Here is a 24,377-nt window from a genome sequence, read left to right as displayed (position 1 = left end):
CTCCCCTGAAGCTCCGGCTAGAACATTTTCTTGCGTAATTCGTACACCCAAGGGCAGAAGGATTTAATTGCCGTCAGGTCCGAAGTCCATACGCCGCCTCAGCTCTGCGGATGTCTCGGGGGTATGGCACAGTGGGATCGATTTTTGAAATTTCTTTTGGAGGTTTGGTTGAAATCCCACCGTATCTAGATTATATACTTTTTTGTTAGCATTTTTGTTTTGTTTCCGTATAAAATTCTTTTTATTAATAGAAAAATATTAATTTTGATAAATTAAAAAATATTAATCTTGATAAATTAAGAATAAGATTATGTTTATAAGCTAGGAAGGAAGTATAGGGTGATTTTACATATTTCACTAGCTGAAGGGAAATCTGAAGAAAAAAACAGAAAGAGAGAAAGAAAGAAAGAATGAAAGAAAGAAAGAAAGAAAGAAAGAAAGAAAGAAAGAAAGAAAGAAAGAAAGAAAGAAAGAAAGAAAGAAAGAAAGAAAGAAAGAAAAATGGGAATACTGAAGACTATGTTACCGGAAGTGAAACAATCTTGCAGAACGAGTTATTATTCTATTCACGTTAGACCGGAAGTGCGCTGTAGTCCATTTGATCATCATTTCAAAATGGCGGCCGCAGTGAAGGGTTTGGTGTCCATTTGTATCATCGTATTAATTCTAGCTAGCTCTTGGTTAATCGCTATTTTGATTGATTATTACGCTGGGAAAGGAAAAGAATTATCTCTCCATAAGAACTCAGACTCGGGGCCTTATCCTGGAAGCAAAATGGAAAATATATTTTGGTTTATTCAGGTATAGGACGATCGATCATCACAAAGAATTCCAATTTATTTTTTGTATAGTTTATATTACTTACGCTATCATAGGTATGAAAAGACAGGCGAAAGTGCTTCCCTGACTTAAGTCGCATGCAAAATCGCGAAAATGCAGAGAAAATATAAGGTTCAAACCTGAAGTTTTCTCCAGTTATGTAAGCTTATGCATACATAGGTACCACATGCATGGTTTATAAGGGAATGTATGGGAGTTATGATGAAGATATGGCAATAAAATCTTTCACTCAACGATTTGCCACAGCAATTAGCAAGGTACAAGAAACGACTGAAGCAAGTTTGAAAGCAAATTGTTGAGTGAAACAGCTGGCTGCCTGTAATCTCAATGCATGTGTTTATGAAATATTTGAATTAAAACTCAGTATTCTATTTTTCTGTTTGTATTTCAGATATCTGATTTGCATATAAGTAAATTTTATCAACCAAGCCGTGCAAAGGATTTGAAATACTTTTGTAAAGATGTTATTGATTCTATAAGACCAGCTGTTGTTTTAGCAACAGGTAAGTACTAATTGGCATCCTACATGAATTAATGCATGTATATACATCTCAATCTACATGGTAGCATTGCTCAAAAGGTGTGTCTTTCATCGATCTGTGTGTCATCACTATGCCAAACAGAGATCTGTTGTCTGTTGTGATAATGGTTGGCAAATGAACATGCACAATGCTAACTTTTGTTAACACCAACTAATGTTATTCAATCTCAATTAGATAATGTATTTTTTAGGAGATCTGACAGATGCTAAACACTCAAATCATCTAGGATCAGAACAGTTTGAAGAGGAATGGGAAACCTATGCCTCTGTGTTGAGAGAGACTGGTGTTGAGTTCAAGACAAAGTGGCTGGATCTCAGAGGCAATCATGGTATGAAAAATCCATGGTTCTAAGGAATTTTCATTGTTTGTCAGTATAGTGAAAGTGACTAAAAGAAACCGTATGACCACATTTAATGTAATTGTGTACTCCTATGCATGGGCGTTTGGCTACCAAGGCCCCGTCCTCACTATGCCCGACAAATTTGATTCCGGATTTTTATTTATTTGGTTAGGCCTACTGTCCATACTAGTCCGGGCAAATCCAGAACAATTCTTCACTGAAAACGAATTTCCGAAATGGAACCGAATAAATAAAATATCGGATTCAAATTTAATCCGGCATAGTGTGGGCGGGGCCCAAATGAGCTTCTACTAAGCAGGTTTGCATCAAAATGAGTTGGTTTAACATACGAAAGCCAAACTTTTTACATACGCTTCACCATATAGGATGCTCAACAAATACTTATTCGATAGTGGGGAGCAAAGGTATGATACATCAGAAGGATTAAAAACTGGTTACAGCCTTTGTTATTTTTCCCTTTATTTCTACAAGGGGGGTCACAGGCATCCTAGAACCCCCTCCCCCTGAAACCCTTGGTATCTGCAACGCTTGAAGCCTTGTGTGATGGTACTAAGGATGTCCATATATGTAGATTTTGAGTTGGGTGTCTAAGAATCCTATAAAAATCATTGTTATAGCCATCATATTGTTAAAGCCTCTATTTAGATGTCCCTAGTGTCATCATCCTGCAAATGTGTTGTGATGACCCTAAGACTACCAATGTGATGGATAGATATACTGAATCATCATCATCATATTTTATATATGCAGGAATGTTTTATGATATAAAAATATATTGATTTTTCAGATGCTTTTGATGTCAATTCAGTGCACAGTAAAAGAAACTACTACAGGTTTGTGTTATACAGACAGATGCACACCCAGACAGACAGACATATACCCACACAGTCAGCAAAAGACAGACAGTCATCAACTGAATGGCTAGTTAATTGCCAATCATAATGACCAGCCAAATTAATTTTATAAGCTCAATCTCCTTGTTTCTCGATCTGGCTCAAAACGGCCAAGATTTGATGGGACAAGTTTCAATTCTGGCTAGACATTGTAGTGATGATAAGCTGTTATGTTTAGCCCTGGTTAGGAAAACAGACAGCAGAAACCTAAAGAGCTACACCAGGTTTGATAGTAAAAGAAGTTAATATGAACCATTATTTTATAGATATTATTCATCTAGTGGGAAGGACATTACAAGAGGTGCTACTTCTTATCAGTATGTCCATCAGACCAGCTATGGCAAATATTTATTTAATGCAATAGATAGCTGCCCTGATCCAGGACCAAAAAGGCCATTTAACTTCTTTGGATACATATCAAAGGTGAATCCAGTGATGTTTGCTATGTATTAATAATTAGTTTATGTATTATGACGTCCGACCATATATGTACATTAAGTCATCTATACTGTCCATGTATTCCATCCAATCAGTCAATTTATTCATCCCATCCTTTCATCACATCTATTCATCCTATCCATCTATAAAATACAGTGTGTCCATCTATCCATTTATCCCATTCTATAACACATCCATCCTATTCATCTCATCCATTCATCCCATCCATCCATCAAATCCAATCTGTCCATCTATCCATTCATCCCATTCTATCATACATCCATCCTATTCATCTCATCCATTCATCCCATCCATCCATCAATCCAATCTGTCTATCTATCCATTCATCCCATTCTATCACACATCCATCCTATTCATCTCATCCATTCATCCCATCCATCCATCAAATCCAATCTGTCCATCTATCCATTCATCCCATTCTATCACACATCTATCCTATTCATCTCATCCATTCATCCCATCCATCCATCAAATCCAATCTGTCCATCTATCCATTCATCCCATTCTATCACACATCCATCCTATTCATCTCATCCATTCATCCCATCCATCCATCAAATCCAATCTGTCCATCTATCCATTCATCCCATTCTATCACACATCCATCCTATTCATCTCATCCATTCATCCCATCCATCCATCAATCCAATCTGTCCATCTATCCATTCATCTCATTCTATCACACATCCATCCTATTCATCTCATCCACCTACCCATCCATCCATCAATCCATGATTGATAGCTCCATTTATCCATCCATTTATCCATCCATTCCATCTATTCATTCATCTGTCCATACATCCACATACTCATTTATCTGTATAGTACGTATTATATTGCTAAATCATACATTGTCATGCTGTTCTTTACATTTCTAGTCTCGTATTAATGAAATGAACCAACTTGCTGAGAAGAGCAAAACAGTAAATATGACATTCTGGTTTGGTCACTATCCTTTCTCTGTTTTAACTTCAAGCTCCTTGCGACAGATTCTTAGGTAGGAGAAGACAACTTATTAAACCCACTATTGGCTGTCAAAGAGTTGTTGAGGGGTGGGGGGGGGGGGGGGGGATCAAGTTTTTGGTTAAAACTATTCTGCCATATTCACAGAATTCTGGCCATCAGGGCCTGGTTGTACAAAGGGTGAATAGTGCTATCCCACGGATAATTCTTATTCAGTGGATAAATTTATTGGATAACAGCATCAACTTTATCCACTGAATAAGGATTTATCCATTGGATAGCGCTATCCACCCTTCATACAACCGGACCCAGGATTAGCCATGCAGGGCCCCCTTGGCCCCCCTAGTTATGCCCTTGATTAATAGTAATAATGATGGTGGCATAGTCACTCAGAGTGGTATGAACTAATCTAGCTGAGCAACTAAAATATTTACAAAGCAATATTTAATTGTTGCTAACAAAATTAAAATACATGGAAAAACTTGGGAAATAATAATAACAACGATTATAATAAAGGGAAGACATAATAAGGGTGATAGTAAAGTTAGAAATAATAGAAATAATAGGAAATAAATAGAAATGGCTAGAAGAAGAAAAGTGCTTCTGTTATCAATATATAAATTATGGGACTCAGAGCAAAAATGATAATAAACGTTTACAGGCTTTAGGGTTTACAACAATCTTATAATAAATTATTTGATGATAAGTGGAATCCACACTCATCGACTGATGAAGACTTAGATGAGTCCTAGAATTTATATATTAATAATATGTCTCCAGAGCAAGGAATAAATCTTTTTTTAAGTATGCTTTTCTGTTATCAAAATAATATGGAATTTCAAAAATACTAGTAGACCTCTGTTCTTGCTCTACCCTTAAAGAGGCTATCGATTAGAAGAACTCTTGATTTTTAATTTAAGAAATTTAAGACCAATTTTATATCAAATCCTTGAAGGCATGGTACAGTCTATCTCTGCGGACATCTACACACGCTTGGAGAAGTTGTTCCTGTAATGCATGCTGTACATAGAAATGGACATCTTGAGCTGGAACTTGGTGACTGGAAGTGGTATCGAAAGTGAGTTCAGGTTTATAAACCATGTAAACTGTGTTATGAAATATTTGAGGCATATGGAGATATGAGGGATGCTCTAATTGGCTGGCTGCCATGTGTAGTCCTCGATAGTGACATGCTTATGCTAAAGTTGTCAAAAAAATTGTACAAGCAATATAAAAGGAAATGGGACGCTTTCCTGTGACATGCACTTTTAAAACCTTCTGGGACATATTAGACTAAACAGCATGCTTTCTTTACCTTGAAGTTTGCCCTGATATTACATGATATAAAAATAAAATATCAATTGGGATTTAACAGTGGCATTTCCACAGAGTGGCTCCTTGTCAGCCAACTAAAGCATAATATTCGAACATGTTATATTGCTAAATAGCACTTGCACTGGGATTCTCTAACACCTCAAATGCTCTATTTATTCACTTTTTGTTATGTAATTTGTACTTTACTTTGCTTAATTTTTTTTTCTTGGTTTCCTCAACAGCTTTAGAGTTGCAGCAGTTGACCATGATATATTCTCTTTTGTTGATGTACGACTGGATAAGTGGCCAATCATTCTTATTACCAACCCTAAAGATTCTCATTACTTGATGCCAGCATTTGAACCTATTGGAAGAATAAATAAATCAACTCACATTAGGTAAGACTGCCACACCAACTGACTGACCGAATGACTGACTGACCGACTGACCAGATTATTAAACAACCGGCTGACTGACTGTGGCAGACCAAGTGACTGTGACTGACCAACTGAACGACCAACTGACTGACTCACTGACAGACTAAATAACTGACCGACTGACTGACAGACCAAACCAACTGACTGACTGATCAACTGACCGAACGACTGACTGACCAAAAGACTGACTGACTGACCGACTGACTGACCAACTAATTATAACCAGCTAATTAAACAACCGACTGACTGACTGTAGCAGACCAAGTTACTGCGACTGACCAACTGACCGACCAACTTACTTACTCACTGACAGACAGACTAACTGACTAACTGAAGGACTGACCAGACCATCTGACTGACTAACTGTCCTATTATTCCTTTATAGGATGTTAATATTTTCAACCTCACCCATTGAGTTAGTCACTGTATCCATTGATGGAGTTCCCTTGGAATCTTCTGTACAACATGTGAAGGGACCTCTACATGTCTGCAAGTGGGATCCTCAAAAGTACTTCAATGGTGTTCACACTCTGACTGTGAAAGCTAAGGTAATCATCTTAAGAATGGGACATATGATATTGAGCATTGAAAAAATCACTGTGTGTATGACTGTGGAAAAAATAGTGAAGAACTTGGCCATGCCGTATCTTATCTTAATCTGAACTGTGTTATAATAGGATGATTTACTTGAATATTTGTGTAAGCCATTTCAATGTTACAGCATGCAGTAATGTGTATTAGTTGCAAGTATTGCATTTAATTTTGATAGAAAACCGCCCTTTTTCTTTATATCGTTCTTCTATTTTTTATTATACAGGATGCTGAAGGAAAACAGAGTACTCAAAGCCAGCAATTTTCGATCGATGGCACTCGACCTCTTCTTGATCTTCTTCCAGCAATTATTTTACTCACAGATTTTTGTACACTGGTAAATTGTATAAATATTTGAACAATTTTGTACTATGGCTAAACATCGTTGTTTACAGTGTGTTTACACCGGGAACAAGTACGCCAATACCTCTGGATGTATCCTTGTGCGGCAGCCATGTCGTAGAGAAAAACAATTGAAAATTTTCTTCTTTAGGAAATTAAACCTCTTGTCATGCAAAAGTATTGCATTATTCCTGTTTCAAAACATAGCTGCCATGGATCTTTTCTTTGTAGGATTGGAATGAATCTGGTTTCAATTGACTTAGACATGGTTTCCCAGACAACCAAAGTCTCCAAGTACAATTTAATCCAGGGTTTGAGCAACTATTCTATCCAATAGTTATCTAGACCTCTGTGTTGTCCTTTGTGTTTCAGGGTCGAGTTTCATTCTATTTATCAGCCATCATCATCGTATTAGGTCTTTGGGCGATACGCCAGTGTTCAAGTAATGAATCTGATTCCTCAGGTATGGAAAACAACACTGTAATGTTGCGCGCTATGCTGTGATTGGTCATGCTGAGTGCTCCGTGACCGTGCCATGGATTGCGTATGTTGTTTCGTTTTTGTTTTGTTTGTTTTTTGTTGTTGTTGTTTTTTGTAAATAGCGACTCCTTCACAGCATTTTAGTTTACACTTCTTTAAGCATTATGCTGTAGACTTTTGAAAAAACTCTTGTTTCTTTTGTGGAAGCTCTAGCGTTACACCACCTCGAAACTTCAAAGTCAGTAAAATCGGGGAAAAAGTGAAACATTGTTTTATGCTCTGACAGCCAACCAATCATATAATTTTCTCTATTTTCTAGGATATCTACGAGGATTGATTAATAGATGGTTTTACAATCTCAGCAAGCTCACCAAGAACAATCACTTGTATTATCCTCTCTTTGTTTATGGCGTCTACGTAGTTGTAGGTAAGCTTCAACAACTGGTCTTGTCTTCGTGCCTTCACTGCTGCATTTTTATGAGTAGATATATCATTAGATAGATAACTTTTGTTTAAACGCGATATACGATCAAATATTGGCTTGTACATGTGATGGGGTAGTGAATGAGTGTTGGTTTAAAAATCTCCTTTACCCGTTTTTACTACATGCCAGGCTTATACTTGCCACGATTTGGAACAGAGACACTAAATACATTATGATAATCCACCTTCGATGTCACTATATGAAGATGCAAAGACTCGGACATGCACACGGCTCATTGTTGTTCGGGCGACAGAGTTCCCTAAGGATATCACGTCTAGCAACTTTTACTGCAACACAACTATAAATCAAGTAACATTACCCTGAAAAGGTGCCGCGTTTTGACAGAGAAAATCAAATCATTTCCAACAGTAGTTGCAGTCGTGCTTACATATCGAAGTTTGTTGCGCGCATTGTTGCAGAAATATAACTTTACTCTGCATCTGCAGCTTTATTGTAACGTTGAGCGCAACTGTTGCAGAGGAGACGTTACAATTTCACAATTTTTACGACCTTAAGATGTAAAATAAGACTGCACTTTCTTTCCCGCTACCCGGTTACAAAGGTTGCAGGATCGAGAAACGCTTCTGCGCACATAGGTTACGTAAATTATCGTAGTTTTCCAAGATGGCTGTTTCTTTCTACAGGTCCTTGGTATGTTGGGGAGCTCATCACTGATCACGTGGGATGCGTGTTTGTCTTTGGGTTATACGTCAATGGACAATTTATTCCAGGCAGCTTGACGTTCTATTATGGTATTGTACAGGTAAGCCTAGTCTACTTTGCAGCCCTCGTTAGTGTCGGTAGAAGTTCCTTCGACCCCAATGACTGCTGCTAAAGAAATCTAAGCTTTACTCAAAGTGACTGTGGATCTAGGGATCTGATTGAACCCAGAGGAGGGTGATCAAGTCGCATGAAGCATTGTGGGTTAAACGTTGCATTACGCTTCATTTGCATTTGACCGTCGTTGTGTGAACATCTCCTGGCGAGAAATTATCATGAATGTCAAATGTCAGCGTTAGAGGCGTGCATGGGTACCATCTTAGGCTCAAATTTCAAACCGTCGGGATCTCGTGCGCCCGCGATACTCTCCTCTCTTGCTGAGAAATCTGAGCCTAGTGCCATCTTTTACTTTTTCTCTTCACTGGTAACAGTTTATTGCAACAATGTAAAAACATTGCACTCCAGAACAGAGACACTAATTTTCATCCTTTTTTTCCAGTTTCTGACCTTTAACCTTCCCCTTACCGTATGTCTGACGAACTACATTGGTCTTAGGAGAAACCCACCTCGGTCAAGGCCCAGCTCTGGTCGATCGTCACCTTCCATCCCTCCCTCCTCCTTTTGTACTGCCAGTTGCATTCGATATTTTACCCACGTGGTATTCATTGGCATAATAATCTTCCAATCATCATCTTGTTATGGTATATGGAAGGCTTATGGGAGCATGGCTTTTGCTATTAATCCTGTTAAGACTTGGTCTATACCTTTGGCGGGATACCTGTGGTTCAGGGCTAATTATTATTAAGATTTATTGTATTTATCAAACAAAATGTTTTCTGATAGGGGTGGGGCAAGGAAAGTGCTACGGAAATAACTCAGCGTTGCGTTTCATAACCTAGAAAATTCTAGAGAACATTTCATTAGTTCTGGAATTATGAAAACATTGAAGAGGTTGTCAAACTAGAGTCGTAAAAGACGTACGCTTTGGGTAAATGAAGAAATAAAAACTCCGGAAGTGCATCTTCCAAAACATGGTACACAGGGATTAAAGCTGAGATCCTAAAAGTTTATTGAATTTCTCCGTAACGTACAAAATCCACTTGAGTGTAATGTTTTCCCTTTTCAGACCACATGTCATTCTCTCGAGAATAAGATTTTTTGTTTGATTCATATCCATATTTATCTGTTTTCTGATGTTCAACCGGTAAACAAAGAAATAACACTCTAGGGAATTATACGAGGTCTGAAGTGTCCATGGAAAAACAATGGGTTTGTTATTTGCACAGTAAACCAAAATTGTACATACACATCACGTTTAATGGAATTTAACTAATATTTATTTGTTAATAATAAAATAAGATAGATGTATGGTTGTCTACTACATGAAGATGCTATTGAGCTATTTATTTGGGAAGCAAATTTTAAAATACAACTGCTAGCTGTTCGTGGAGAACACTAAATGATATGAAAAGGAAAAAAACTAAAGGAACGAAAAGTGAACTTAGAAAAAATATATGATCGAGACATCCGGTTAATTTTGGATGTTTGGTTGGACTTTCGAGCGCGGGCTCCCTGTGTTCTTCCCAACAACAAAGATGGCAGTTAAAGGGCGACCACTGCCACCAAAACACGGCCTTATTCTCTAATCATCTTCCTTCTCGCAAAATCTCAAAGAGCAAATTAAATAAATCCCACGAGAAAAGACTGAAGGAAATCAAAAAAGCGGAAGTCATTAGTATTCTAGAACCCAGGCCTTGCTACCGGGCACAATCCTTCGAGCGCTAAATTTGATCAGCGGCGGCGCGCGACCATGGCTGACCATGGTCAGGGAAGACTTGCTTGTGTAATATCAGAAAACCTGCTTATCGACCTACAAGTAGTGGAAAAAGTTATAGATTTGCTAGATAATGACAATACAGTACCGTTTATAGCACGTTATAGGAAAGAGGATACGAAAGGACTTGATAGTACCAAACTTAGAAGTATTGAAAGTTTACTTCACCAACAAAGGTATAACGTATTGAAGCTAGCTTTATACAGTGGCTAGAATACATCTGCATACACATCAACTTAGAAAATTTTGACGGTCTCTGAGATGGGAAAACAAATACTCAAACAAAGATAAATTTCAATGTTTTGATAATTATAAGCAGAGCAAAAAATATAGGTGTAAAATATTGAAATTTGCAGTATAAGTTGAAATTGCAGTATGATTTGCAGGTTTTAAAGTTCAAATATCACATACAAGTACTATATATGTTCTTTGGTTGCAGGACCTTACATCATCGCAGCTATTCATTTTGTTTATAAATACTATCAACATGGCCACCATATATCATTGTCATTTAATTACTCTTTTGGGAATGGATTGAATATATATGTATTATATTATATTGTATTTAATGTGACTTAATAAAACTCTTCCAGGACAGTCAGAAACAAAGCAGAAACAGTTAAGAAGAAGATAGGTGACAAACTTACCAACAAGATAAAGAAATCTTTAGATGATTCACGGTCACTAGAAGAAGTGGATGAAATAGTATGTCATATGAAGGGCACGGAGTAATTTTAGAATACCCCACAAATGATATGCAATTGTCGGAACTCTTTGAAGAACAAGGCATACGACAATAGAAGTCATGGTCATTAAGTATGTGCATATGATTTGTGGGGTATTCTAAAGTTGTACTGAAGGAAGGGCATTGCTTTATTTTTGTATATTTATGGAAACGAATAACAGTATTGTTCTAATTACAGCACGATGTGCAGAAGTATGACTGGCGATAATGTAATTCCATATATACTTTTGTACATTAAACTAACACATTTGGATTTTTTCATGCAACAACGAAGAGGGTGTCAAATTTGTGGTATGGGATAGCAAGTGAATCCCAACAATGCCCCTTCCTCATGAAAAATTAACTGTTTCTAATATTGTCTTTTGTTTTATTTTAGTATGCTCCATTCAAAAAGGGACACAAAGGTTCCTTAGCAGAAAGAGCAAGAGAGCTGGGGCTTGAAAAAGTTGCAGAGTCAATTCTCAACCAAATTGGAAAAGACACAAATTTATTCCAATATATTGACTATAGCACTGAAGGTATACAATTTTTTTTTAAGCAAGCATATTTTTTGTAGTGTAGTGATTAACACATCGGACTAGAATACCGAAGACATGGGTTCGAATCCTGCCAAGGGCATTTGATATTTTTCTCTTATTCTCTCTACTTCATTATGTATACACCGAACGCATAATTTATTACTACTATTTCTGATCCTACATTACCACTGTTTTCATTGCCATGTGCTGATCGAGACAACAGTCACAACAGGGAAATTGAGCAACACAGTTCCGTCAATCAAGTAAATTGTTTGGTACCTTTACATTCTCTGATTGACGGCAGTGTATTGCCCAATTTCCCTGTCAGGACTGTTGTCTCCATCAGTGCATTGCAATGAAAACAGTGGTAATCTTCATTAGATCAGTTTTCACATGACTGTGAAAAGCTTAGTGCCATATACGCCTGCCGTTCCATGACTGTGATGCTTCCTAGAATTTTATTTGTTTTTTTTTTTTACATGCAATATGATTGGTCTGGCAGTTTGGTTACCTTGGAGTGACCTTGTCTGCACCATGTTTATGCCATGTTCTGGATATTTGATTGGACTGAGACTAAACTCTTGAGCAATGTTCGCTCCGTGAGCTTTTCACAGTCATGAAGACTGCTCTATCATAATCAGTTCTCACAACACCATGAGTCCAATAAGGCCTTTCGCATATTGTATTATGTCATATATTATTTTTTTCTTGAATGTATATTAGCATTATTCATTTTAGGGTTAAGAAATGTAAAAGAAGTGTCCCTTGGAGTTCAGCATATTCTGGCTGATATAATCTCTAAAGATCCCAAGACTGTGGAGAGCCTGAAGTCATTGTAAGAATATCATAGGGAACATTTTATATCCAACTTGAGTAAAGCTTCTTGATACAAACTGGTTTGAGGTTTGAGGCTGGTTTCCTTGTTCCCTGTGCAAAATGTTCACCATGCACAAAGAAAACCAGCCTGAAGAAGTTGGCCTAAGGACTGCGTTAACATCAAAAAACTTAAACAATCAATGTAGCATCCCTATAAGCCACAACAAAACTATATTCTTTGTTTGAGTCAAATCACTTAATCCATAAAAAGTAATGTTTAAACTGTCATTCTGCCAACTATTAGTTGTTGCAAAATGTTGATGCACTGAATAAAGCTGCCAGAAGCTCATCCCAATTTGGGATTCATACCTTTCCTTTGTTCTGTTTTGAGGTGTGAGCAATACCCACCGTACCTCACAACAACAAAAAAAAGAAAAGCAATTCCTAATGGTGAAGAAAAAAAGTATGAAATATATCAGAATTTACACAAGAGTGTCAGGGAATTTAAGGCACATCAGGTAAATATACTTTTATTTTACAACTTTATTGGGTAATAGCTATAACTAAGGTACAAGTATAAATAATTAGAAAAATAAATGTGAAAGACTACCCAATAGGGAGAGCATGAATGGGACTCTAAGTCCCATGCTAGGCACTTCCCTTGAGAATGCGCCTTGAGATAAAATAAAATAAATTGAAATAAGTAAATATACTATTATCTATAACATGGACATTCACAAACTAGAGACCATTTGCAAGGCAAGTCGATATCAAATACACTGTTAAGGAGATTGCAGTATTTCAGCATTTTAGAAATTTAAATGATGAAAGGGTAATTCCATATCCAACTGCAATCCCTCACAGAATCCTGACACATCAAAAACATGAACGTCCACTCATAATTGAGAATCCCAATTGCCGCTCTGTCTTTAGCTTGCATCCCAAATTCTTCCATCAAAATGAACCTATCATGGACCTTTTTGGAATATACCGTAAATCCTCTATTTAGCCCCCCTCTCTCAAATAAGCCCCCCCTTTTTAAAGGAAGAAATTTGTTAAGCCCCCCTCTCTTTTTAGTCTACCCCCTTCCCCCTTTCACAACTAAAGAATCACATGTACTAATTAAAGGTGATTTATTAGTCATGATGCGGTAGTTCACTAACATAATCGCAACAGTTTGTTCCTCATTTTCAGTTGTATGACCTCCAATTCATATGCTTAAGTTTTTCTACTCTGCGCTCTAGTTCTTTGTGAAGAACTACAGATTATGCGAGACGGTCAATAGTAATGCTTCCGTTTAATCCTGAATCATATTACATCCTGACAGCGTACAATTTACTGTGTTTCGACTAAATCAATAAGCCCCCCCTCTCAATTTAGCCCCCCCCTCTCCAATAAGCCCCCCCTCAAACGTGCCTGAAATAAATAAGCCCCCCGGGATTTACGGTACTTCTAATATATGAAAACATAGTTTACAGCCAATCTTAACTTACTAATGATATGCGTTGTATTATTATCATTTTTTTAGACTTTAGCAATAAACCGTGCAGAGCAGTTAAAGATTCTGACTGTGAAAGTTGCAATTAATCCTCTGGCGAAAGACAAGTTTTTCAGCTTTGCAAAGAGTTATTGGATACCTGGAAATGCCACAGGTATGTATATGTGTACTTCAAATGCACAATTCATTTGTGCATTCTACCCTTATATATAACACTGATAACAAGAAGTTACTATTGTCCACACTGAAGAATGCACACAACTTATTTATCCTTGGTTAATTCATTTGTGCATTCTTCCTTCATATATAACGCTGATAACAAGAAGTTAGTATTGTCCACACTGAAGGATGCACACAACTTATTTATCCTTGGTTAATTCATTTGTGCATTTTTGCCTTATACCAAACAGCTGATAACAAAAAGTTACTATTGCCCTCACTGGAGGATGCATACAATAGGCTGATGGAACAAATGATAGCAAGACGTGCGAGGTAAACATGATGATGGTGGGGATGATGATGGTGGTGATGATGATGATGATGGTGGTGATAGTGTTGAAGTTGATGATTTTGATGATTGTGATGATTTGTGATGATTATGATTGTGATGGTGATGGGTGAGGATAACGACTACAATGATGGTGAACCTGATTGTGATGATTATTATGATGATAGTGATGATGATGATGGTGATGATGATGATGATTTCAGGGCTGCTCTCAAGCAACAAGCAGACAAAGAAAGCACAGATGTCTTTGAACAGAACCTGTACAATTTACTGCTCAGCCCTCCAGTGAAAGGCAAGGTTGTCCTCGCATTGGATCCAGGATATACTCATGGCTGTAAGATGGCTATGCTGAGCCCAACAGGTACTTGAGCAACCCCGACTTAGATCAGCCCAGAGGTTGTTTGAGGGTTTAATAAAAGTTTAAGATTGAAGGATGTAAGAAACCCTCAATCCATCCCAACTCAGTGATTTCGTCTTTTCTCTTTACAGGTTTAGTGTTGGAAACATCATTGATTTTCCCCACTGGAAGAAGAGCCAATTCTAGAGATGCAGCAGAAAAAATTGTTTCTTTGATCAAAAAATACAGGTAGATCTCAATATACCTCCGTGAAGTTTTTAGGCGCCAAAACGCGCTTGCCGGCCCCTCAGAGTTTTCGCGCTCACTTACCCTGTGTGAATGAACCCCAGTGCTCCAACGTCGTTCATATATGAAATGTGGCTATTTTATTTTGATTTGATTAACAATATGTATTTTTGAAAGTTTGAAAGACAACAAGATAGCGGGTGAAAGTAGTGAGCTGAAAATAGACACAGATCTTACTGTTTTTTTATATGCAACAAACTCGGACTCGGAGCGTGATTTCACGCGGTATAGCTGTCACGGACGACATCCTATGAGCCAATCACAAGGCGCAAGATCACTGCTTATCCAATAAAAATTATGGGAAACTTTAAGGTCACGGCACGCCACGTCCGTATCTCAAATTTTACAATGTCATTTGAAATGTGCGTGTACCAACGGTTTTAACGCCCGGTTAGCTGATTTAGTAAGAGTGTTAGTATGTAGTGCGGGAGGGCGGGGTTTGAATCCCGGCCGCACCTACACTCGAAAATGGTCACTTTCTAGGTTCTGCATTTCATCAGCAAATGGTTCTTAAGACCTTCACGTGGCTTGGATGACCGCGTTAATAATGTCGGTTCCGTCCCTTATCCACTAGAGACATTAAAAGAGGACCACGAGTTTATCATTTGAATTACTGTCAATTGTTATCCTATTTTCAGCTGCGAGACAATTGCTATTGGTAACGGAACTGCGTGTCGGGAGACTGAACAATTTGTCGCAAGGCTCATCCGTAAAGAAGCGTTTCAGCCTTTGGATCTTGTTTACTGGTTAGTTGATAACATTCAGTAACGTTTTGTAAGGGATTTGATCCCACGTGACAACCAATGTTGAGTGAGCTAGACACTGAATGTATCATATATTTTGTTGGGTCTTTCCCTTCTACCTGTAAGATCAGCCCAGAAGGTGTTTCAGGGTTCTATCTGTGAGTTAGCCATGCCCTGACTTAGATCAGCCCAGAGGTTGTTTCAGGCTAGGGTTGGATCTGTGAGTTAGCCATGCCCTGACTTAGATCAGCCCAGAGGTTGTTTCAGGCTAGGGTTGGATCTGTGAGTTAGCCGTGCCCTGACTTAGATCAGCCCAGAGGTTGTTTCAGGCTAGGGTTGGATCTGTGAGTTAGCCGTGCCCTGACTTAGATCAGCCCAGAGGTTGTTTCAGGCTAGGGTTGGATCTGTGAGTTAGCCGTGCCCTGACTTAGATCAGCCCAGAGGTTGTTTCAGGGATCGATCTGTGAGTTAGCCGTGCCCTGACTTAGATTAGCCCAGAGGTTGTTTCAGGCTAGGGTTGGATCTGTGAGTTAGCCGTGCCCTGACTTAGATCAGCCCAGAGGTTGTTTCAGGGATCGATCTGTGAGTTAGCCGTGCCCTGACTTAGATTAGCCCAGAGGTTGTTTCAGGCTAGGGTTGGATCTGTGAGTTAGCCGTGCCCTGACTTAGATCAGCCCAGAGGTTGTTTCAGGGATCGATCTGTGAGTTAGCCGTGCCCTGACTTAGATTAGCCCAGAAGTGATTTCGATAAAAGATAAGGGAGTTATTTATTCCTTTTTCTTTTGGTTGCAGTATTGTTAGTGAGAACGGTGCGTCTATTTATAGCGCCTCTGAAGAAGCAAAGGCTGAGCTGCCAGACCTTGACGTTAGCATGAGAGGAGCTGGTAACTAGACCTTGTTTTCTTTAACTTTATAACATTTTCTTGTTATTCGATCATTCATGGTCCTGTCTCCCTTAGTTACCGTTGCTATGTCCCACAAGCTTAAGATTATATCTAGAGAACATCTCAGAATTTAAAACTCTGATTGCTGAAATATAGGTTTACTTTCCTAGGAGAAAACAAGGTTTACTTTCCTAGGAGAAAACAAGACGGAAGTTTCTTATGAATTTAACAATAGTGTCTTTCATAGTATCCTTGAGGACTGATATTTTTCTAGTTGTTTGTGAGACAACGTTTTAATTTCACTGGGACAACCTCAACCGTAGCCGGCGTACAGCCGGACTTTTCTCTCGTATAGTTTCGTATAGAGCCCTTGCATAGTGTGACGTCAAAGCAGCTCAATTTAGAAGACAAAAAAAATAGAACTTCAATCTCATGAGAATTGGAAACCTATTGTTTTGTCCTCTAAATTGAGCAGCATTCCGAAGTGCTGCAAGTGGTCTTTGTACTATACGAGAAAAAGTCCGACTGCACGCATGCTAGCTCAACCACGGTCACTGCATGGTTCGTTTGTTTCTGATTCGGAACCATGAATTGTGAATAACATTTCCATAATATCGTCTTCTCTACTGAGCTATTTTTATTTGCTTATCCATGCTCATTTGAACCTTCTTGTATTTTATGTCAGTATCCATAGGGAGGAGATTCCAAGATCCGCTTTTAGAGCTGGTCAAAATAGAACCCAAACATCTTGGGATTGGAATGTATCAGGTCAGTATTCCACGTATTAAACCTTTATTCTGTTCACGCACTCTTTTTAATGGTACACAAACAACTAAATGGCTCCTTGCACTGAGTCCCGAGAGAAATTATTCTGGAGGACAAGACGATAGCACACGAAAAGACGGCCTATTGTTTTGTCCCCCAGAACAATAGCGCAGCGCGCTGATTCTAAAAATAGCTTAAAGATTCGGACAAACATTGCATTCTGTTTAGCCGCTACGAGGATTATACGAACCGATTTTATTATTTTTACTCAAAGTTACAATAATAACCTATGTAAACTAAGATCAACTGCGATCGGCTGTGAAAATTATTTGCTGAAAGTAAACTTGTAAGTTTGTTTGTCCGAATTTCGTCTTTGTCTTCGTTTTTATGACGTCACGGCTGCGCTGCGCTATTCTTCTTGCGCATACCGGCTTTCTTTCAAGGAGCCAAATGTTTAAACGTTTGTTTGTTTGTTACGCGACAGCACGATATTCCCGAGAGTTTATTACGAGGTGCGGTGGAAGGTGTTCTGACGGACTGTGTTAGCTTCGTGGGAGTTGATATCAATGCTGCAGGTGTCAATACTCTAAAGTAGGTTAAATGGGATCCCTGTGGTGTGAAATGTTTACTAAACGACCCAAAAAATCAGGCCACGTCTACACTGTAATACGTTTTCAAAACGCTCCGTTTTCGTTTCACCGAAAAACGCAACAAAAGCTTCTCGTCTACATTAGCATTGTCATAGCATCCACATTATCCAAAACGCAGATACGATTGGGAAGGATGAAATATCATCATCTGTGTATGCGCAAAAAAATACGATAGGCCTCCGTTTTTAAATGTCCCTCTGGAGAGCGTTATGAAATGTATGCGTTTTTAATCGTTTAGTATGGACGCAGGACCAAAAGGCATCGGAAAGTATATTGTGTTTTCAAAAGAAAACATTAACTTACTTTTACATATCCAAATACCGGATGTATTGAGTGTTATTTCTATCGGTCGACAGGCGTCTGGCGGGACTTAACAAAAACAAGGCTAAAAGTATCATTGAATGGCGGAACCGAAATAAGAGATTCCAAAATCGTGAAGAAATCTTGCAGTGTAAGGGGATTGGTAAAAAGTCCTATGAACAGTGTGTTGGGTTTCTGCGGGTTTTACCATCCGCTGACCAAAGTGATGGCAGTGGTGGTTACGAGAGACCTGTCGAGGTGATTGAGGTGACAGAGAGCGATAATGAAGTGGAAGAAGTAGGGAAGAAACGTAAAAATAGTAAAACAAAAGATAGCAAAAGAAAAAAAGCGAGAAGATCGAGCAAAGATGGTGGAGCAGAGTACAACCCTCTTGACATGACGTTCATTCATCCAGAATCGTATGGTGTTGCCGAGAGGTAAGGTTATTATATTGTTGGTAACTTGGCAACCGTTCTATTAATTATTCATTTTTTCATCCATCCATCCATCCATTCATTCTTCCATCCATCCATCCCTCCCTCCCTCCCTCCCTCCCTCCCTCCCTCCATCCATCCATCCATTCGTGCCTTCATGCCTTTGCACCTTCGTGTCTTCCTGTCTTTGTGCCCCTTCTTGCCTTCATCAGTCTATTTGTTCCTTCTATTTACTTGTTCATTCATTCATTCACTCTGTCTTTGGTTTGTTCTTTTTTTAACAACACTAACTTCATACTTTGCTTCATTTCCAGGTTAATGACTCTTGCAAAAACTCAAGGAAAGGACATCGGCAAGCCAAGTATGAAGACTGCTATCGATGCACTTCTTACCAAACGAAGTAAGTACATTGGATAAATAGTCCCACCGCTGGTGTTGATAATATAACTGAAAACAAGTTGACAAACCCCTACTATACCTCAGACACTTGACAAAGGTTTATGGGTCTTTCTCATCCTGCAGCCATATTGGTTTGAACAACAGATTCCACCACGCGTCATCTTGCATTCAAGTACTTGCTGAAAAATTAATTCATACGGAATATTGGCTTTGCACCATCACGTGATGGCAGCCATGACAGGAGGCACAGCAATAGAAGTCGTTCTCCTGGGGGAAAATTAATTCTTTCTCATGTAAATCAGATAAAACCTGATCAGTTATTCCTGCCTCCTGTTATGGCTGCCATCACGTGATGGTGCAAAGCCTCTATAAAGATGGCCGCGATGTGATATAGTTCCATTTTTATCAGCTCTATTGTTCTTGTTAAATAGCTGTTAGAAACTTGGCTGAAAGTTTTGGTGTCGGTGAACCCACCCTACACCTCATAATCGATGGCCTCAGACAACCAACAGACCACGATATACGAGCAAGTAAGTTTTAAATTTTTTTATGAAATAACTTTTGTAAATCTCGCGTTCTGATTAGTTAGGAGTGCGTGCTTTATGAAACCACACAGCAAGCGTGCGCACTTTCAGTAGAGCCCTTTCCAGGAGCACTCCGTTAGACTTCTCTCGTGCTTTACCGACCCCTGCGTGCTTTATAACTGCACACAGCACACGCGCGCGTTTTCTATTTATTTAATGTTTAAGAGCTTTTTCACAGCGTGGGACAATCATAACAGAGATTGAAGGTATTCAAAATTGCGCGCAACCTTCTTTTTCAGCTTTCGAGAAGCCTCTATTCCGCAAAGGTATCATGCTGTTCGAAGACCTTCATACGGGAACGCAGCTGACAGGACGCGTCTGCAATGTCACCACATTTGGCGCCTTTGTTGACTGTGGTGTTGGGCGTGACGGTCTTATACACCAATCACGGCTACGAAACCACAGCGAAATGTCCATAGGGGACATCGTGGATGTGTCAGTTGTCTCGGTAGACAGAACGAAGGGACATTTTAGCTTGGACGTCGTATCTGTAAGGCCGCATTTACGACCACAATTATTGACGTCCACAAGTTTTGACAGGACGTAGATTGGGGGATTGACACTCGATCAACTAACTAAAGCTACGCGAAATAGCAATAGAATGAGATAAGCTATATAAGTATATAAGTACTATTTTTTGATGATTGCGATAATTTTAATGTTCGCTACACATACATGTTTCGACGTGTGCGTCACGTCATCTTCACTGTGATTATAAGTGAATATTCCTTTTTTTCATTACACGGGGTTTTTTTGGGGGGGTTTTTTTTGGGGGGGGGGGCGTTGCGTTGGACGATTGTGACTTAATTTGATTTGTATAGGAAATCGCACGATCTCGAGTACAATTCGGAATTTATAAGTACGAGTGATGTTTTGAATTTTTTAAAAATTGGACGAGCTTTTAGGCGAGTCTAATTTGATAACTTTCAAAACAACACGAGCATCTATAAAATTCAAACTGTACGAGAAGATCGTGCAATTCGTTTTGTTTATAATACACTTAAACAAAATTGAGCAACGTAATTGGGACTCTACAGAGTACAATTTGGGATTTAATTGTACTCCTCTTGTCCAATCAGTATCAAGTTGTTTTATTGAGTTCCATCTCCATTTGTGGAAAGAATTCCAATACCTCTTACCAAAATACTGGTAATGGATTCCAGTTATCAATCATCACTGGTTACGGATTCTTTGTTTATTGTTAATATTTGAATATTGAATTCTATAGCAACTTGGGACATTGCCTCTGGTCATTACCGCTAAGGGATGGGACTAAAGGGACTGCAAAATAGTGAAACATCATTTCCCGCCAAAAATTAAACGTAAAACTTTGTTATATGTTGTTACAAATTTCGTAAAATATTAGATAGTTTGGGATACGTGTATTAGAGTCCCATCTCTCTCGCGCGGTATTCGTGAAATGCGTGGTAGCCAAGTGTATGCTATTTCAAAGCAAGACGTAGTTGTGTTGTTATGTCTCGTTTGTTGTAGGCTCGGATTTATGGGATGCTAATATTGGTACCACAAGACTCCAGATGTACAATAAAATACACAAGGAACTGGCAGTCATCTTAATACACATTGCAGCCCAGTTAATATACAGCTTGAACTGCGTGCCATTCTTGGGAGTGTACCAATTCGTTAGCACCATGGTAACGTGAAGACTGGCTAAGAAATAGACGAAGTGGTAGAAGGAATAACTGTAAGGCACAGGATCACCTGCTTCATTCTCCGAAAATCTCTCGTCATCTGCATTCCTGTTATGGGAAGCCTGTGGTTTCATTTCGTCATTTTTCTCCGAGTCATTCGTTTTTAACTGTCCTCTTTGTCCACATATAAGATGTAAAGACATAACTGCTATCTTACGGAGATTGCTTGATATAGGAACGATTCGAAGGGTAAAATATACCAGTAATAATACAGTGAGAACCAGATCTATGATTGCCTGCACGTTGATACTTGGTCGCATGTCAACTTCGGAAACATATGAAGCCAGTGGATTACATCTTTCATTAGGGTTGTATGACAGGCCTGAGAGAGTCAGGTACATGGTGAAAAAGGTGACAGCAGCTGCTTGGAACAAACCAGTGTCTGTAATAACCGGGTGGATTGATATTACCGAAGCGATACCACAAAGAATAAAGTTCATGGTGATGAAAGTTTTATTCGTTTTACAATGTCCTGCATCTCCAACAAAATAGATATAGAAGCACACGACAGAGACAAAGGAAACGACGTATAGACTGATAGTAGCTACGAGTATGGATCTAAACCACACCTTGTTACCAGTGGCTTCGAATCTATTCGACATAACAGTGTTTAGGAAACGTGTGAAGTCTACAGTAAGGATCATTTGGACAACAATAAAGAAGAACGTTCCTATAGGACAAGTGTAGGTCCACACCCGGCTGAACTCGAGTGGAATGAAGAAAGTACAAACGAGTAGACCGAAAAATAAAACAAACTTAACGAACCATAAGCCGTTGTGAATCATAGCTCGCGGGTCAGCGTACGTCCTAACGGCGTATAGTACAATAGCGAACAACAGGTAGAATGTTGCCATGGAGAAGCAGATTCGGTAGACAGCAAGGTATCCTGGATCATGACTCATGCAGTTACCTAGCTTGCTGATCTTCTTACAGAAGAATGAGTTCGTTTGTAAAGAATGCCTGACTCCAGGGAGGTACATTAAGGTACATGTTATTGTTCCACAGATGAAGAAAAATGTGTAGATGAAGCGAGTGGATATCGATCGGTTGATTCCCGAGCACCCGTTGAAGAAAAGCGTATACAAAGATTTCCCGATGAATTTGAAAAGCGATTTTAAAAGAGTGAAAAATTCGGCGGTGTTTTCTTCGGGGTACACTGTCGGAGCTACAAGAATCCATAAGTAAATCAACGCGACCAGAACACTCGCGAGGCTCTTAGCAACGAGAAATATCCAGGACATTGTTGCCTTAGTAACGGTATCAACTTCATGTGGAGCGATGAACGTCGAACTTGCATGAAGAGAAGCCAACATCAAAACAAAGTGAAAGAATGAAAAACTGTACAACTCTTTTGGTTTTTCTAAATCGTCCAGTTGTGGGTCACTCTCTAATTGGTTTGTTATAGTTATTCTGTTGAACTTAAAATGATTGGGCTCACTGCTCCTTAATGTAACGTAACTTAGCAACATGCACGTCACAAGTGTTCCAATCAGTGAATGAATGTACTGGCCAAGTCTTGATGCACTATCGAAAAACCGAAAGATATCAGGAGTGCACAGACTATGCTCGTGGGACACAGCCGAGTACGTCAGGAACAATACATATCCAGCAACTAGACCTGTCTGGGCAAGGCTTTGGTAAATATTTGATGTTCCTTTGTTCTTGGATATAACGAATGAAATCACAAATAGGGTGATACAAATAATGACATTTATAGTTGTCAGGATCCAATTTGTTCTACAATTGTTTTTGAATCCAAAGAGAATATAAATTAATCCCACCACGGAGAAGAGAAGAGCAATCAAAGACGCTGTAAATACTTTGAGTAGGATAAAACTGGGGTTTTCTGATGAGTTTTGAAGTCTGAGAACTTTACTAAATGCGCGCGAAAAGTCGACTAGGAAGGCAAGTTGGATGATAGAGAAGATGAACCACGCAGCAATAACCTGATATCCCCAGATCGTATCTATGATGTTGTGTGGCACCATATACATAATATATCCAATAAGAATGAATAAAATACTCTTTGGAATCCATACTCCAGTGTGGAGGCCACTACGACATGATGTTAAGCCAGCCTTGAATAGCACGACCATCATGATAAAGAAGAAATCCGCAGATCCGATACCAATCCTGAATGTTACAAGATGCGACAACTTCACAAGGCAATCTGCTTTTCCATCATTACATACAAAGGATTTGTCCACTAGTATGTTTTCTATAACAGGTATCGATAGAAGACTAGCTGAGGTTACACAAAATAAAAGTACTACGAGATAAACGATGTGTGTCCCGGTGAGGTCGCCATTGCTGGGTTTCCACGGTATCACCAAACTGTACAGCGATCTGCTTTTACTTTCATCTCCAGACGTCGATTCTTGTTTATCTACATCTGTCTTTCTGTTTTTGTCCTCAGAAGCCATCTGTACATCGTTTCCTTTCTTCTCCACTTCCAGCATGTAGAAAAAATTATTCACTCTTCAAAAAAGTAAATGTATCTCACGAAGAAAAGTTGGCTGAGTATAGAAGAAACACAGTGCGAAAGATCCAATTTGAAATCTTTTCGCCTTCTTAGAAGTCCTGAATTATTTTCCAAAGCGTAGTTGGCGTTTATGTGAAAGCCTTCGCAGTACTTCACGCATACTTTTATTCCAATTGACGAAAATTCCTCATTAAAAGAAATAGTATTGCATTTTTCTTCTTCTCAAACTTCAAGGTCAAAGAAGCCCAGCTCGAGCCCATGAGATCACTGTCCTTCTTTGGCCATCTCGCTGTTTGTTTTTCCGTCCGTCAGGCCTTTATATTTACCGTGATCTGTGAAAGGTTATTCAGTGTCTTGCAGATCATCAGATCTATATTAGTAGGTGGACGTAACTGTGATATAAAAGTACGTATTTCTATCAAAAATATGTTTTCCAGTT

General features: G+C 38.9%; 3 protein-coding genes across 3 annotated transcripts; 2 read left to right on the top strand and 1 right to left on the bottom strand.

The window, feature by feature from the left end:
- The first annotated feature begins 531 nt into the window (after positions 1 to 531).
- LOC116295016 (transmembrane protein 62) lies at positions 532 to 9,794 on the top strand. Its single transcript, XM_031702714.2, has 14 exons — positions 532 to 801; positions 1,232 to 1,343; positions 1,573 to 1,710; positions 2,531 to 2,576; positions 2,903 to 3,059; positions 3,974 to 4,092; positions 5,014 to 5,136; positions 5,615 to 5,770; positions 6,195 to 6,357; positions 6,627 to 6,737; positions 7,115 to 7,205; positions 7,542 to 7,649; positions 8,351 to 8,469; positions 8,926 to 9,794. The coding sequence occupies exons 1-14, from the start codon at positions 616 to 618 to the stop codon at positions 9,229 to 9,231; spliced, it is 1,935 nt and encodes a 644-aa protein (XP_031558574.2). The 5' UTR covers positions 532 to 615; the 3' UTR covers positions 9,232 to 9,794.
- Positions 9,795 to 10,227: 433 nt separating this feature from the next.
- Positions 10,228 to 20,503, top strand: LOC116295011 (S1 RNA-binding domain-containing protein 1). Its single transcript, XM_089024279.1, has 17 exons — positions 10,228 to 10,436; positions 10,854 to 10,965; positions 11,382 to 11,523; positions 12,262 to 12,358; positions 12,731 to 12,857; positions 13,868 to 13,991; positions 14,248 to 14,329; positions 14,549 to 14,706; positions 14,835 to 14,931; positions 15,627 to 15,734; positions 16,524 to 16,615; positions 17,301 to 17,383; positions 17,865 to 17,971; positions 18,387 to 18,767; positions 19,079 to 19,164; positions 19,595 to 19,693; positions 19,987 to 20,503. Exons 1-17 carry the CDS (start codon positions 10,237 to 10,239, stop codon positions 20,292 to 20,294), a joined length of 2,403 nt encoding a protein of 800 aa, XP_088880405.1. The 5' UTR covers positions 10,228 to 10,236; the 3' UTR covers positions 20,295 to 20,503.
- A 9-nt stretch (positions 20,504 to 20,512) lies between these two features.
- On the bottom strand, positions 20,513 to 24,185 carry LOC116295007 (uncharacterized). Its single transcript, XM_031702705.2, has one exon. The coding sequence runs from the start codon at positions 23,913 to 23,915 to the stop codon at positions 21,219 to 21,221; it is 2,697 nt and encodes an 898-aa protein (XP_031558565.2). The 5' UTR covers positions 23,916 to 24,185; the 3' UTR covers positions 20,513 to 21,218.
- Positions 24,186 to 24,377: the final 192 nt, after the last annotated feature.

This window comes from Actinia tenebrosa, unplaced genomic scaffold, assembly GCF_029948245.1.
Source record: "Actinia tenebrosa isolate PJP-AT-01 unplaced genomic scaffold, QUT_ActTen_1.0 PGA_scaffold8__29_contigs__length_14323225, whole genome shotgun sequence".
In the NCBI taxonomy this organism is placed as follows: Eukaryota; Metazoa; Cnidaria; class Anthozoa; order Actiniaria; family Actiniidae; genus Actinia; species Actinia tenebrosa.
The sequence above is the reverse complement of the archived record's forward strand: the minus strand, read 5'-3'. Positions and strand labels throughout refer to the sequence as shown.

Bases quoted from the DNA above. Each gene is read 5' to 3' on its own strand.
- LOC116295007 (XM_031702705.2), bottom strand. From the start codon at position 23,915: ATGCTGGAAGTGGAGAAGAAAGGAAACGATGTACAGATGGCTTCTGAG.
- LOC116295011 (XM_089024279.1), top strand. From the start codon at position 10,237: ATGGCTGACCATGGTCAGGGAAGACTTGCTTGTGTAATATCAGAAAAC. The intron at 12,359-12,730 runs GTAAGAATATCA...TTCTGTTTTGAG, and splicing joins GTGGAGAGCCTGAAGTCATT to GTGTGAGCAATACCCACCGT. The intron at 15,735-16,523 runs GTTAGTTGATAA...TTTTGGTTGCAG, and splicing joins CCTTTGGATCTTGTTTACTG to TATTGTTAGTGAGAACGGTG.
- LOC116295016 (XM_031702714.2), top strand. From the start codon at position 616: ATGGCGGCCGCAGTGAAGGGTTTGGTGTCCATTTGTATCATCGTATTA. The intron at 2,577-2,902 runs GTTTGTGTTATA...ATTATTTTATAG, and splicing joins AGTAAAAGAAACTACTACAG to ATATTATTCATCTAGTGGGA. The intron at 7,206-7,541 runs GTATGGAAAACA...TCTATTTTCTAG, and splicing joins TAATGAATCTGATTCCTCAG to GATATCTACGAGGATTGATT.